Source organism: Ranitomeya variabilis, chromosome 5, assembly GCF_051348905.1.
Source record: "Ranitomeya variabilis isolate aRanVar5 chromosome 5, aRanVar5.hap1, whole genome shotgun sequence".
In the NCBI taxonomy this organism is placed as follows: Eukaryota; Metazoa; Chordata; class Amphibia; order Anura; family Dendrobatidae; genus Ranitomeya; species Ranitomeya variabilis.
The window spans coordinates 395327112-395343938 of record NC_135236.1 but is presented as its reverse complement, the minus strand read 5'-3'; the positions used below and the strand labels follow the sequence as shown (position 1 = coordinate 395343938).

Genomic DNA, 16827 nt, shown 5'->3' with positions numbered 1-16827 from the left:
TACTGACTGGACAGTGTAGAAAAACACCTCTCGTACTGAATGGACAGTGCAGAAACACATCCCTCGTACTGACTGGACAGTTTGGAAACACACCCCTCGTACTGAATGGACAGTGCAGCCAGAAACACACCCCTCGTACTGACAGGACAGTGTAGAAACACACCCTTGTACTGACTGGACAGTGTAGAAACACACCCCTCATACTAACTGGACAGTGTGGAAACACACCCCTCATACTAACTAGACAGTGTGGAAACACACCCCTCATACTAACTGGACAGTGTAGAAACACACCCTTTGTACTGACTGGACAGTGTGGAAACATACCCCTCGTACTGACTGGAAAATGTAGAAACACACCCCTCGTACTGAATGGACAGTGTAGAAACACAACCCTCGTACTGACTGGACAGTGCAGAAACACACCCCTTATACTAACTGGATAGTGTAGAAACACACCCCTCGTACTGACTGGACAGTGCAGAAACACACCCCTCATACTAACTGGACAGTGTGGAAACACACCCCTCATACTAACTGGACAGTGTGGAAACACACCCCTCATACTAACTGGACAATGTAGAAACACACCCCCTCATACTTAATGGACAGTGCAGAAACACACCCCTCGTACTGAATGGACAGTGCAGAAACACATCCCTCGTACTGTCTGGACAGTTTGGAAACACACCCCTCGCACTGAATGGACAGTGCAGAAACACACCCCATGTACTGAATGGACAGTGCAGAAACACACCCCACGTACTGAATGGACAGTGCAGAAACACAACCCACGTACTGACAGGACAGTACAGAAACACACCCCACGTACTGACAGGACAGTGTAGAAACACACCCTTATACTGACTGTACAGTGTCGAAACACACTCCTCATACTAACTGGACAGTGTGGAAACACACCCCTCATACTAACTAGACAGTGTGGAAACACACCCCTCGTACTGACTGGGCAGTGTAGAAACACACCCCTCGTACTGACTGGACAGTTTGGAAACATACCCCTTGTACTGACTCGACAACGTAAAATCACACCCCTCGTACTGAATGGACAGTGCATAATCACACCCCTCGTACTGACTCGACAATGTAGAAACACACCCCTCGTACTGAATGGACAGTGCAGAAACACATCCATCATACTGACAGGACAGTGTAGAAACACACCCCTCGTACTGACTGGGCAATGTAGAAATGCAACACTTGTATTGACTGGACAGTGTAGAAACACTCTCATTGTACTGACTGGACAGTGTAGAAAAACACCTCTCGTACTGACTGGACAGTTTGGAAACACACCCCTCGTACTGACTCGACAATGTAGAAACACACCCCTCGTACTGAATGGACAGTGCAGAAACACACCCCTCGTACTGACAGGACAGTGTAGAAACACACCCTTGTACTGACTGGACAGTGCAGAAACACACCCCTCATACTAACTGGACAGTGTGGAAACACACCCCTCATACTAACTGGACAGTGCAGAAACACACCCCTCGTACTGACTGGACAGTGTGGAAACACACCCCTCATACTGACTGGGCAGTGTAGAAACACACCCCTCGTACTGACCGGACAGTTTGGAAACATACCCCTTGTACTGACTAGACAATATAAAATCACACCCCTCGTACTGAATGGACAGTGTATAATCACACCCCTCGTACTGACTCGACAATGTAGAAACACACCCCTCGTACTGAATGGACAGTGCAGAAACACACCCCTCGTACTGAATGGACAGTGCAGAAACACATCCCTCGTACTGACTGGACAGTTTGGAAACACACCCCTCGTACTGAATGGACAGGGCAGCCAGAAACACACCCCTCGTACTGACAGGACAGTGTAGAAACACACCCTTGTACTGACTGGACAGTGTAGAAACACACCCCTCATACTAACTGGACAGTGTGGAAACACACCCCTCATACTAACTAGACAGTGTGGAAACACACCCCTCGTACTGACTGGACAGTGTAGAAACACACCCCTCGTACTGACTGGACAGTTTGGAAACACACACCTCGTACTGACTCGACAATGTAGAAACACACCCATCGTACTGAATGGACAGTGCAGAAACACATCCCTCGTACTAACAGGACAGTGTGGAAACACAGCCCTCATATTAACTGGACAGTGAGGAAACACACCCCTCGTCCTGACTTGACAGTGCAGAAACACACCCCTCGTACTGACTGGACAGTGCAGAAACGCACCCCTCGTACTGACTCGACAATGTAGAAACACACCCCTCGTACTGAATGGACAGTGCAGAAACACACCCCTCGTACTGACTGTAGAGTGTAGAAACACACCCCTCGTACTGACTGGACAGTGTAGAAACATACCCTTGTACTGACTGGACAGTGTAGAAACACACCCCTCGTACTGACTGGACAGTGTAGAAACACACCCTTGTACTGACTGGACAGTGTAGAAACACACCCCTCATACTAACTGGACAGTGTGGAAACACAGCCCTCATATTAACTGGACAGTGCGGAAACACACCCCTCGTACTGACTGGACAGTGCAGAAACACACCCCTCGTACTGACTGGACACTGCGGAAACACACCCCTCATACTAACTGGACAGTGTGGAAACACACCCCTCATACTAACCGGACAGTGTGGAAACACAGCCCTCATTAACTGGACAGTGCGGAAACACACCCCTTGTACTGACTGGACAGTGCAGAAACACACCCCTCGTACTGACTGGACAGTGTAGAAACACACTGGAAAAATGGAGAGAGGAATAGGTTGCTGACAGAGGTATTTTATCTTCCGTGTGAACAAATAAATTTCATACTGACTCCAACATAGGTTTCGTTGAGTAAGGACAGCATAAAACTAAATACCATATATACTCTAGTATAAGCTGAGAATTTAAGCCCATTTTTTTAGGCTGAAATTGCCCCTCTCGGCTTATACTCGAGTCATTCCCAGGGGGTCGGCAGGGGAGGGGGAGCGGCAGCTGTTTAATCATACTCACCTGCTCCTGGTGCGGTCCCTGCACGTCCCTGGTTCTCCGGGCGCTGACAGCTTCTTCCAGCGTTGAGCGGTCACATGGTACCGCTCATTACAGTAATGAATATGGACGCGACTCCAATCCCATAGGGGTGGAGCTGCATATTCATTACTGTAATGAGCGGTACCGGTGACCGCTCAACGCTGGAAGAAGCTGTCAGCGCCCGAAGAACCAGGGATGTGCAGGGACCGCGCCAGGAGCAGGTGAGCATAACGGGGGTATTGCGCGATATTCACCTCTCCTCTTTCCACCGCGAGGCTCCTTCTCCCGCGTCCTCTGTCTGTGACGTTCAGGTCAGAGGGCGCGATGACGTGTTAGTGTGCGTGCCGCCCTCTGCCTGAAAAGTCACTGCGGAGGAAGCGGAGGAGCAGCGGGCAGCGATGAAAGGTATTTATTTATTTATTTATTTTTTAATTGCAGCAGCAGATATACTGTACAGTTAATAATATCAGCATAAACTGCATTTTATGGGGCCATAATCTACTTTTATGCAGCATTTTATGGGGCAAATTTCCTATGGAGCATCTTATGGGGCAATAATCAACTTTTATGCAGCATTATATGGGGCAAATGTTTCCATGGAGCATCTTATGGAGCAATAATCAACTTTTATGCAGCATTATATGGGCCAAATTTCCTATGGAGCATCTTATGGGGCAATCAACTTTTATGCAACACTATTTGGCAAATTTCCTATGGAGCATCTTATGGGGCCATAATCAACTTTTATGCAGCATTATATGGGGCAAATATCTTTATAGAGCATCTTATGGGGCCATAATCAACATTTGTGCAGCATTATATGGGGCAAATGTCTCTATGGAGCATCTTATGGGGCCATTATTAACCTTTGTGCAGCATTATATGGGGCATATTTTAATATGGAGCATCTTATGGGGCCCATCATAAACTTTATGGAGCATTATATGGGGCGTATTTTGTATGGAGCATCTTATGGGGCTCATCATGAACTGTATGAGGGATCTTATGGGGCCAATCATGAACTATATGGAGCATTATATGGGTCTCCTGATTCAATATGGATATTCAAAAACACTTAACCTACCGATATCTCAATTAATTTTACTTTTATTGGTACCTATTTTTATTTTTGAAATTTACCGGTAGCTGCTGCATTCATTTTCCACCCTAGGCTTATACTCGAGTCATTAAGTTTTCCCAGTTTTTTGTGTCAAAATTAGGGGTCTCTGCTTATACTTGGGTCGGCTTATACTCGAGTATATACGGTATATGCATTCATTAATCCATGTAGCAACACAACAACAGAAGATGTGAAAAAGGTCCAACAGCCTCTTTTAAATGCTGATCTGCACATTTATAGCTCTAGACATTCTGGGCTAATGTTATAAATTAAAGGGTAACTAGATTTTCAGAAAACATTCCAGAAGTAGTAATAAGTGGGGGATTCAGGTGCTGAGATCCAGACCAATCAGTAAAACGAAGGAGGGGCAAGTGCTTTCCTCCATGATTGAAGTTAGGCTCTATGATCTGTCAAAGCTTTTGATATTCCACATGGTTAATTCTTATCTGTAGCCTGGAGAGTGCTTCCGATAATACAGTTAGGTCATGATTACCGTATATGCTACTTTAACTCATTTTATCAGCTTCCTGTTGCAGGTTTCCACATTTCAGAATGATAAAATATCACAGATAATGAGTCAGAAACAGATGTAGGCAGCAGATAATCCTTTACCAAACCATGTAACAGCCACTTACAGCTGTCAAGAGTGCTGTGATAAATCAGAGCAATACAAGTGGGTTTTTTCATAAAGGCAAATGAAGTATGTATCAAGGCACCATATTATTGCTCCAGCAAGTCAGTGTGTATAATTTTTTCATACAGGCAACTGAAGTATGCCTACTTTATGATCAAAAACCTCTTGACAGCCAGATATTGCAGTTTCATTATAAAATACCAAATAATAAAAATGAAGGATAATCCTACCTAAATTCTGCCACATGCTGAAGATTTCACAGCCCATTGTCACACGCATGTCTCCGTATCTAAAGAAATGAAAAACATCAAGTATTCCTTAAAAGCAGCATCAGAAGCAATAATAAAGAGACAAATACTGTTTGTGGAGCTGTATACCCTGCGGAGCATTCACATAATATAAATGTGCCAAGTTATGATCAGTTGGATAGACAGGCCTTATTTGTAATAGTTAAAAATATAGAATTATGAAATGTACACTTTAACCAGTATCTATTAAGATAGTTACTTAGGATTTTTTTTTAACTGAAATACACTCAATATTAAAAGGCTCTTTATGCATTCCTCTATCATTTAATTTTTCAGAATAGTCTGTCATGTATATGTACATGAGGAAAAACACAAATACTGGTCATTATATCACTTATATTCTGCATTTTCCCAAATTTGTCTCTCTGCAGGCTCCATCTTCATTTCTCTCTGAGCTAGTGGGTGGGGCATAGATGTTTTGAAGTCTATGAAATAAGAAGATACCGCGCTAAAGCCCTAAGTGGCAGGTATATGCCCTGTATGAAAATAGTCACGGGTAAATGGGTGGACATATAAAGTGATAATATAAGAAAATAGTGCCACATTCCAGCCTTGGGTATAGGATGACTGTCCTGTGTGCAAACGATTACCTCTTAATTACCTACTTATTGGTGATCATGAACTACTTACTGCACTAGTGGTGAACGCGGTACACGTGTTTAGGGTCTAGTAGTAGCACATGCTCTGTGCGGAGGGTAATAAGCCTGGGGAGGGTAAAAAGCCTGGGTAGCTTCCTCCTGTAGCAGCAGGTGCCCTCCAGGTGTCAGAGTTAGAAAGCTGGCAGTGCGCTCCAGCCGGTAGTAGAGAGGTTGGTGGGGGGTACAGCCTGGGTGACGAAAATCAGAACTCAGAAATGGGTCTGACGTCATCAGAACCAAAAACCAACGCATTTCAAAGGACACCATCCTTCTTCATCAGGGGTGTTTTTATGTCTCCTAAACACAGTACATGCAGAGCTGTGTAGTTGGATCTACCTGTGTCCGACTGATTCCTCACTAAGCTGCTCCTTACTCACCCCTCTCCATAGATTACAATATGTTCTGCAACCTCACACTTCACTGTCAATCTGTCTTGTATTGACCAGCATGGATTTTAGCTCCATTTTTTTCTCAGGGTGGAAGGGGAGTTTGGGAGTCAGAGGGAGGAAAAATTGCTGGTCATGGCCATGTTTTCACTCAGCCACTTCCATGATGTGGGGGGCATGCAGGGTCAGTTTTAGACAAAGTGGGGCTCTGGGCAAAGGTTTAAAGAGGGGCCCCAAATGCTCACATATTGCACCATCACACAGAAACATTTCTGTTGTATTTACATGCGCTGAGTTCAGACTGTTAAACGAGCGTGATCGATAATAATGAAGTCGTTCGACGCTTGTTTCCCAGCCTCTTTACTCCGGCTGAGGAAGAATGATAGGCACAGATAGTCCTCGATACAATATATTGCAGGTTCGGTATAGTACAATAGTTTAATGCACTAACCATGGTTCTTAATAGAGCATAATGCAGCCCCCCTCACAGAGTATACTGCAGCCCCCTCACAGAGTATACTGCAGCCCCCTCACAGAGTATACTGCAGCCCCCCTCAAGTGTATACTGCAGCCTCCCTCATAGAGAATACTGCAGCCCCCTCAGAGTATAATACAGCCACCTCAGAGCATAATGCAGCCCCCAAGAGTATAATTCAGCCCACCACCGTATAATGCAGCCCCCCACACAGTATAATGCAGCCCCCACACAGTATAATGCAGCCCCCCACACAGTATAATGCAACCTCCAACTCACAGAAAAATGCAGCCCCCACTCACACAGTATAGTGCGGCCCACCACACACACAGTATAATGTAGCCCCCCTCAGAGAGTAAAATGCAGCCCCCTCATAGTGTATAATGCGCCACACACACAGTATAACGTAGCCCCTTCATAGAATATAATGTAGCCAATTCATAGAATATAATGTAGCCCCCTCATAGAATATACTGTAGCCCACTCATAGATCATAATGCAGCCCCCTCATAGAGCAAAATGTAGCCCCCTCATAGACCATAATGCAGTCCCACACACAGTATAATGAAGCCCCTCCACACAGCATAATGCAGCCCCCGACACACAGTATAATGCAGCCCTCGCACACACATAGTATAATGCTGTCCCCACACACACAGTATAATGCAGCCCCCTAAATGCACAGTATAATGCAGCCCCTCTCCACGCACAGTACAATGCAGCCCCCCTCCATGCACAGTATAATGCAGCCCCCCACACACACAGTATAAAGCAGCCCCCTCACATACACAGTATAAAGCAGCCCCCTCACATACAGAATAATGCAGCCCCCTCAGAGTAAAATGCAGCCCCTCACACAGTATAATGCAGCTCCCCAGAATATAATGCAGCCCCTCACACAGTATAATGCAGCCCCTCACACACAGTATCATGCTGCCCCCATACAAACAGTATAATGCAGCCCCTACACAGTATAATGCAGTCCCCCACACACAGTATAATGCAGCCCCACACACAGTATAATGCAGCCCACGCATGCACGATAACGCAACCCCCTCCACACACAGTATAATGCAGCCCCTACACACAGTATAATGCAGCCCCCACACACAGTATAATGCAGCTCCCTCAGAGCATAATGCAGCCCCTCATCGCGTATAATGCAGGCCCACACACAGTATAATGTAGCCACCTCATAGAGCATAATGCAGCCACTTCAGAGTATAATGCAACCCACACACACACACAGTATAATGCAGTCCCCACACACACAGTGTAATGCAGCCCCCCTAAATGCACAGTATAATGCAGCCCCTCTCCACGCACAGTATAATGCAGCCTCCCTCCACACACAGTATAAAGCAGCCCCCCTCCACACACAGTATAAAGCAGCCCACACACAAAGTACAATGCAGCCCCCTTACACAGTATAATGCAGCCCCACGCACACAGTATAATGCAGCCCATGCATGATAATGCAACCCCCTTCCACACAGTATAATGCAGCCCCCCATACACAGTATAATGCAGCCCCCTCACACACAGTATAATGCAGCTCCCTCATAGAGCATAATGCAGCCTCCTCATAGCGTATAATGCAGGCCCACACACAGTATTATGTAGCCCACTCAGAGCATAATGCAGCCTCTTCAGAGTATAATGAAGCCCCCCACCCATACACACACAGAATAATGCAGCCCCTCTCCACGCTCAGTATAATGCAGCCCCCAGACACACAGTATAAAGCAGCCCCTCAGAGAATAATGCAGCCCCCTCAGAGTAAAATGCAGCCCCACACACACAGTATAGCGCAGCTCCCTAGAATATAATGCAGCCCCCCTCACACAGTATAATACAGCCCACCACACACACAGTATAATGCTGCCCCCCACAGTATAATGCAGCGCCCACACAGTATAATGTAGCTCCCACACACAGTATAATGCAACCCCCACACGGTATAAAGCAGCCCTCCACACACAGTATAATGCAGCCCACGCACGATAATGCAACTCCCCTCCACACACAGTATAATGAAGCCCCCACACACAGTATAATGCAGCTCCCTCACAGAGCATAATGCAGCCCCCTCATAGCATATAATGCAGGACCACACACAGTATAATTTAGCCCCCTTATAGTATAATGCAGCCCCCACACATACACACACAGTATAATGCATCACCCTCAGAGTATAATGCAGCCCCACACACATAGTATAATGCAGCCCCCCACACAGTATAATGCTACCCCCCACACAGTATAATTCAGCCCCCCACAGTATAATGCAGCCACCCATGCGCACACACAGTATAATGCAGCCCCCCACACGCAATATAATGCAACCCCTACACGCAATATAATGCAGCCCCCCACACGCAATATAATGCAGCCCCCACACAGAATATAATGCAGCCCCCACACAGAATATAATGCAGCCCCCACACAGAATATAATGCAGCCCCCACACAGAATATAATGCAGCCCCCACACAGAATATAATGCAGCCCCCACACAGAATATAATGCAGCCCCCCACACAGTATAATGCAGCCCAAACACACACACAAAGTATAATGCAGCCCCCTTACTCACAGTACAATGCAGTCCTCCCACAGCATAATGCTGGGAGCCCCTGGAGGAGTGTGGGCCCTAGGCAGCTGCCTAGTCTGCCTACCCCTAACACCGGCTGGGTGCGTGACTATAAGGTGTCCACATCACTCCACAGCCCAATCTCACTCTTGCCGTTTACTCAGGCTACAAAGTGAAAACAGAAGGCAACTCAACCAGCCCACAAACACAAGAGACTAAAAAGTATCAAAAATAGGAAAATAATAGACATACATAAAAGGTGAAAAAACACTTCTAAAACTTTCTTGTTTTTTTCACTCCTTGTTTTTATACTTAGCAGCCCTCTATAAAAGTTAATTTCTGCTCCCAGGGTCATGGTCAGCATTTGTGTCCAAGTCCAATTCGCTTGGGTCCCCAACTTGTGATACATCTGGGAAATAATTCATTCATGATATATAGTCCATCATTAATCATTATGGATGGGTTGGAACATAATACTCCTCCTGCCTGGGTCCACCCATGGGGAGGGTTCTTCATTATGCAAGCACTACACATGCACACTGCCCCCTTTAATTATTATATATGATATACTCTATGATGATATGAATCTTGACTGAATGATGTTACACTCACAGAATATCCAGAATATCGCTCATTTGATATAGCAGCCATATGCTCCCACAAGATTTCACTCTGAATTACCATAATAAAGGTTAATGCAAGGTGTCAGAAGTGGGAGTAATACGCTAAGTAATACGCTAATTGTGTTCCCATAAGCTGGATGAGGGAGACATTTATATTTCACAGGGATCATTGGACAATCAGAAGTCAATGGAAGGTACGTGGACTTAGACATGACATATTTTATGCAATACATATAGACTACAGTGGACTACCTTTATTACATAGCTCATAAGAAGCAACAGAGAAAAGAAAAATTCCTTTCTTAAGATATAGTACAAACTTTCATGAAGGAACACGTATGGAAAGATAATGAAGTGGTTTGAGAGAATGCTTAAAGGGGTGTAAAATTATTTTTAGAGTACAATAGAGGTACTTTGGGGAATATAAGGTTTAACATACATTCTGGGTTCAAAGTTTTGCTATCTTCAGTCAGAATCTACAAAGTGCACATTCTAATAAGAACAAGTAAAAACATTATAATTGGCAGATGTGTCTAAACTTTTGATCAGTACTGAATATATAAGATGCATAATTTGTGTGGGCGAGTATAAATATATGTGCTCTCTATCGAGCTCCAATACAATCCACTCTGGTTAGCTTCCCCCAGATGACTGACTAAGGTGCACACCTCGCCTGGTTATATGTAGAGCCAGTCAGATGCTTACCAGAGCATATAGAGCAGGAGTGGGGAACCTCAGGCCCATTTATGGCCCTCGATGACCTTTTATCAGGCCCCCGAGCACATTCTCTGGGACCGTAATCTTGGGCAAGGAGCTGTATTTTGAAAACAACCAGCTCATTAATTTCTTCTTGCTCTGTTAGCACACACACACACAGTGATCACTACTGAACACTGAAGGGCATGCAATGAAAGATTAGGTCCCGACACCAGTGCCAGGGTCAGGATGCACTTTGTGGGCAGAGTTTGTGTGGCCCCCGAAGGATGGTATAAACATCCAAGTGGCCCTTGGCAGAAAAAAATATTCCCCACCCCTGCTGTAGAGCCAGGATTTAACCCTAGCCTACCTGGCTTTGCAAATAAAAATGCCTTAAAACATTCTCTCTCTCGTTATTAGATGTGCCTTTTCTGGGGCAGGGCCGGGGGGGCTATATCCATGGCCCCTTACCAGCCTGAGAATACTAGCCCCCAGCTATCAGTTTTGCCTGGTTGGTTATCAACAATAACCCACACTTTTTTTTTTTTTTTAAATTATTATTTATTTAGAGCACAGGCGGTGGGTAATGAATACTCCCATCAGACGCCGCCTACTCTCACTGTTATTAGTGGCAGCAGGCGGCAGCTGACGGGAGTAGTAGTCCCATCAGCCGCTGCCTGCACTCACTGATATTAGCGTCCGCTGATGGGAGAAGTAGTCCCATCAGCTGACACCAGTGACCGAAGGTAAACTTTTTACCTCCGATCACAGCTGCGGGCTCACGCTGTCATTTGACAGTGTGGGAACCGCGGCTGTCTCACCGGTGGTAATGATTTCATTGCCGATCAGAAGCGGTGTTTACTGCGCTGACATGCACATGACAGCATGGCAAACAGTAGATATTCAGGCCCTCTATTCAAGTGAAAAGGGTACAAGTTCGGGTCCCGAACCCACCGGACCCGAACATCAAGAGGTCCGCCCATCTCTAACTCTGACATCTAGGCACCATTGTTTTTTTGGCTGGGGTATTTTTATGATTCTGCTAGTGTAGTGTGGTTTGAAACAAAAGACAGGAACACTTAATTCTGTGATGAGAATTTGTTTTTATTTTGTTTGCCATGCTACCCCAGGAGATGGTAAATTGGATAATCTAGAGATATTAAAAAGAGGTCACTCTTACCTTTCCAGCACTTTTTTCATTTTTGAAGGGGCAAATATCTCCAACTGTAAACAAGACTGGTTTATAAAAATGACTGCAAGGTAAAAGTAGGAATCCCATATCTGTGTGAATAAAGGACAAACTCATGAACTTAACTTTTACTTTGCAACAGTATCTCAGTTATAGAAATCAATATACATTACAGTATTTACAGTATTGATACGGTTAAAAAAAGTCAGCAGGAACATAGATATCTAAATCTATGGTGTTTTTTCCTTAAATGCGTGCTATTGCAAGACACTTAACCCCTTCAAGCCGCAGCAAATTCCCTTTTTTTAATTTTCGTTTTTCCCTCCACTTCTTCTAACAGTCATAACTTTTTCTATTTTTCCCCCCACTTAGCCATATGAGGGCTCGCTCTTTGCAGGCGAATCGCATATTTGGATGACACCATTCGTTTTGTTATGTCATGGACAGTTACATAGTTGTTATTTTTATTTACTGTGTTCGCTATACAGTAAAACTGACCTGGCTATATGATTCTCCAGGTCAGTACGATTACGCAGACACCAAGCACATATAGTTTGTTTTCTTTTTTGTTCAAGTGGTGAAAAAGATGCGGAAATGTAAAAATATATATATTTTTCTTGTGCTGAAATATCCGGAGGAGCGTAACGTTTTCCATTTTTGGGATATGGAGCTGTATGGGAGCTTATTTTTTGCACCCGGAGCTGAGGTTTTTACTGATACCATTTTGGGGTAGATACGATGTTATGATCCCCTCTTATTGTTTTTTATTAAAAAGTTGCCAAAAAAACTAATTCCAGAGTTTCCATCTTTCTTCTCACTAAGCGACTTACCAATTGGATACATTTATTTTATATTTTGATAGATTGGGCTATTTCAAAATCAGCAATACCAAGTGTTTTCTTTTTATTTTTTCTTAAATGTTTTATTTTTAATGGGACAAGAGGGGGTGATTTGAACTTTATATTTATTATTTCCATATTTTTAAAAACATTTTTTATTTCACTTTTTATTACATTTGTTAACCCCCTTAGAGGACTTGAACCTGAGATTGTTTGATCGCTTGTACTATGCACAGCATTGCAGCAGCAAAATATTATGTTCTCCTATGAATGCCAGTTACAGGCTGGAGTTCACAGAAGTACCGTAACGACAGGCACAGTAGTCCACAGCAGACCCCTGGCTATCACATCAACTATTGGCGCCCAGTGGTCACATCACCAGCATGCCTGTGAGCGCATAGAATGATGCACCCCTCCCCTTTCTGGAATGTGTTAAAGTTATTGTACACTATTTAGACAACCCCTTCCCATTCCCCATTCCCCAATAAAACAAAAACACATATACTCAATTCCTGTGGCGGCGCTGTTCCAGCGGTGTTAGCACTCGAGTTCCCGGGGCTCACATACAGTTTTTCTTACTTTCGACTCTGCAAAAACTCTTACTGTTTCACTTATTCATTCTCGTCTGGACTATTGTAACTCTCTACTAATCGGCCTCCCTCTTACCAAACTCTCCCCGCTCCAATCTGTCCTGAATGCTGCAGCCAGGATCATATTCCTCATCAAAAGTTACACCGATGCCTCTACCTTGTGCCAGTCATTACACTGGCTACCCATCCACTCCAGAATCCAGTACAAAACTACTACCCTCATCCACAAAGCACTCCATGGCTCAGCACCACCCTACATCTCCTCTCTGGTCTCAGTCTACCACCCTACCCGTGCTCTCCGCTCCGCTAATGACCTGAGGTTAACATCCTCAATAATCAGAACCTCCCACTCCCGTCTCCAAGAATTTACACGTGCTGTGCCCATTCTTTGGAATGCACTACCTAAGTTAATACGATTAATCCCCACAGTTTTAAGCGTGCCCTAAAAACTCATTTGTTCAGATTGGCCTACCGCCTCAACGCATTAACCTAACTATCCCTGTGTGGCCTATTAAAAAAAAAACATAATCAGGTTCCTCGCATCATGTTCTCATACACTTTATGCAGTTAACAGCCCTCTGTGTCTGTACTGCTACATACTTAGGCAGTTAACTGGTTCATGCAGCTTTACATGAACACCCGAGCCTTACACTATGGCTGGTCCAAATAACTAAAGCAATTGTTACCATCCACCTCTCGTGTCTCCCCTTTTCCTCATAGTTTGTAAGCTTGCGAGCAGGGCCCTCATTCCTCCTGGTATCGATTTTGAACTGTGATTTCTGTTATGCTGTAATGTCTATTGTCTGTACAAGTCCCCTCTATAATTTGTAAAGCGCTGCGGAATATGTTGGCGCTATATAAATAAAAATTATTATTATTATAATTAGTTGTCATGACACGAGTCTGGAGCCCAATCAGCGCCGGCGTCACTATCCCTGCCAAGTTTTAGTAAGAAATGAGTGGCCAGCTGCAATTCCAACCCCCTCTTGATTACGTATATGTCCGAAGGAGGAGACCGTGATGCCAGCTGTGATTGGGCGCCAGGTTTAGGTGTCATAACAACCGCACAAGGGCCCCAGGAACGCAAGTGCCAACGCTGCTGGAATGGTGCTGGCACAGGAGGGGAGTAAAGGTGATTTTATTTTATAGGTGTCAAACGTGGAATGACAAGGGGGTTGTCTTACTAGTAGACAACCCCTTTAAATGCCGCTGTCAGAGATTGACAGTGGCATTTACCAAGGGAACAGCTGCGGGCGAAGCAGAGCTCTGCACGAGGCTGCTAGAGGTACATGATGGCTGAATGAAAAATCTTCCGAAATGCCCGATTTACATGTGTGGCAAATTTAGGATAGAAAAGTACAATCATTTGCCCATAAAATAATATTTGCTTTGTATTCCATTTTTTGGTGACTGTGTGGAGAATATTAGCTCCAAGATAGCGGGAACACAGAGTAAATTCTTCTAAAGCACCTCATTTTACCTCAGGGACAAACTTGAGGCAGACTGGTCTGGCTGTTTAGCTGTGCATGAAAAAAAAAACATGTATTTTTCGGTTATGACCACAAGCTACAACACTGAGACATTATCAGCAAAGTGGACTCTCTCCAGAATGAACTGGACAATGAAGACTCTCTGAAGAGACAATTTGCATATTTGCCAGAGGAGCATTGCGGCTTAAAAGTCTCCTCATCTTCGCATGATTGACATGTCACTCTCAGCAAGGAGAAAAGTTAGTGCTTGGATCACGGTCAGAAACCTCTTACGCAGCAGCCTAACCAGATCTCACACTTTGCACTGACGAGGGGCTGTACCCAAGACACAGTGTCTTCAAATTGAGATTCTGGTTTTGCCTTTTATCCTAAGTCATGTGGCAAGGCTCATTAAAGGGTCAACACATTGACTTTAAGGAATGTTACTTGCTACAGGTGGCGCTAGAGCTCTAGTCCTCTGCCTCTCTGAAGAGACAGTTTGCTGGACAATGAAAGACATACAGTGGCTTGCGAAAGTATTCGGCTCCCTGGAACCCGCTGCACCCCCACATCTCGTTGCTGTGGTATGTAACATCCATACAAATGTCTGTATTTACTGGGACTGCTAGTGAATTTTCCTTTACATGATCCTATGTTTTATATACTGTTGCCAATTTTGGTGTATCGCTGTAACATCAGCATGAGAGCTCCCGGTTAGAGTCTGATTTTTTCAGATCATATATATAACCTATGATTTATTTTTTCCTATTATTGCGATATTAGTTTTATCGCACACAGAAATATTACATCTGATGTGGGGGTTCTACGTGCAGCCCACACTAGCTATTTTTTCATATTCCTTGGCTATGGTTGTCGTTCCCTTGTGCCGTTTTTCATACCCTGTGTCTATGTTGTTCTGTGTATTTTTCTCCAAATAAAAAATATTTTGATATACATTTATATACGGACTTTGTTGGTCGTTTGTTCTGGCCTCTTGGCCATTTCATTTTGTTTATTCACTAATCACGACTTGTCCTGCCCAGTAGGTCCAGTTGATTACAGCAGGTTAGGATTCATTCCTTTCACCTTTCTCCATTTTTGGTATGTTATAAAATTCTGCCATGCTGATAACGTCTGTGAGTTGGTCTTTTGATTACACACAGGTGGATTATATTTATCATCATTAGGCATTTAGGACAACATCGGATCATTCAGAGATCTACAATGAACTTCTGGAGTGAGTTTGCTGCACTGAAAGTAAAGGGGCCGAATAATATTGCACGCCCCACTTTTCAGTTTTTGAATTTCCGCAAAAATTTAAAATAACCAATTCACAATTGTGTTCCACTTGTTGTTGATTCTTCACCAAAAATTTACATTTGGTATCTTTATGTTTGAAGCATGATATGTGGGGAAAGGGTTGAAAAGTTTCAGGGAGCCGAATACTTTCGCAAGGCACTGTACAAAAAATTATTCACAATGTGCAAAGTATTTGATATCATCTACAGTTTACAAGGATGACCTTATACCAGATCTGGGGGCCACATCTGGGCTTTTGGCTGTTCCTAGCCTGCAAACCGAGACTGGAAGCAGTAGACTGTGGGCTACATGCCTCTCCCATCCTTCGCACATCCATACGCCCTATCGATTTCATCGGTATCTGCATCCTCAGGATGCAGATATTGGTGAATGTAATGGTGGAGTTAGAGAGGTCAGATCAGTCTACCACCATGCAGCCTGTCCGACCGACTGTCTCAGCACAGAAGGCGTAATGATGTAATTACAAAGCACCAGCTGTGGAGCCTGAATGTGCAGAGCAAAAAGCCAAGCAATGCAAAGTGTAGTGGTATTCTATTTTTGAGGATGTGAGGGATTATACTGTGGGGGCCCTCATTTTGTATTGGGTGCTATGGGGGATCATACAGTGAAAGTCATCTTTCAGATTATAGGAAGCTGTAGAGGATCATACTGAGTTGGATCATATATTTGGGAGGTTGTGTGGGCCATCATACTGAGTGGGGAGCTTTGGGAGTCATTATACGGTATTGGGGTGCTGTCAAGGACCATACTGTGGTGGGGGATCATACTGTGTCTCTTATCATACATTTTATGGGCTATCATACTGTCTTGAGGGGCTGTAGGGGCGTCATGTTATCTATGTGGGTAAGTGGGGTCCAGTATAATGTGCGGGAAACTGCTGGACCATCGTGCTATAGGGACATTATACT

General features: G+C 44.3%; 1 protein-coding gene across 5 annotated transcripts in view; it reads right to left on the bottom strand.

Annotated features, from left to right (window-relative positions):
• The window catches only part of DOCK4 (dedicator of cytokinesis 4), a 517521-nt gene that overhangs the window by 174331 nt on the left and 326363 nt on the right, over window positions 1–16827 (bottom strand). For all 5 annotated transcript variants that reach the window (XM_077265059.1, XM_077265063.1, XM_077265060.1 and 2 more), the window contains 2 exons: window positions 11693–11793; window positions 5026–5084 (listed from right to left, as the gene is read on the bottom strand). In XM_077265059.1, coding sequence (XP_077121174.1) covers window positions 5026–5084; window positions 11693–11793 — 160 coding nt within the window. The remainder of the gene's footprint in view (window positions 1–5025; window positions 5085–11692; window positions 11794–16827) is intronic.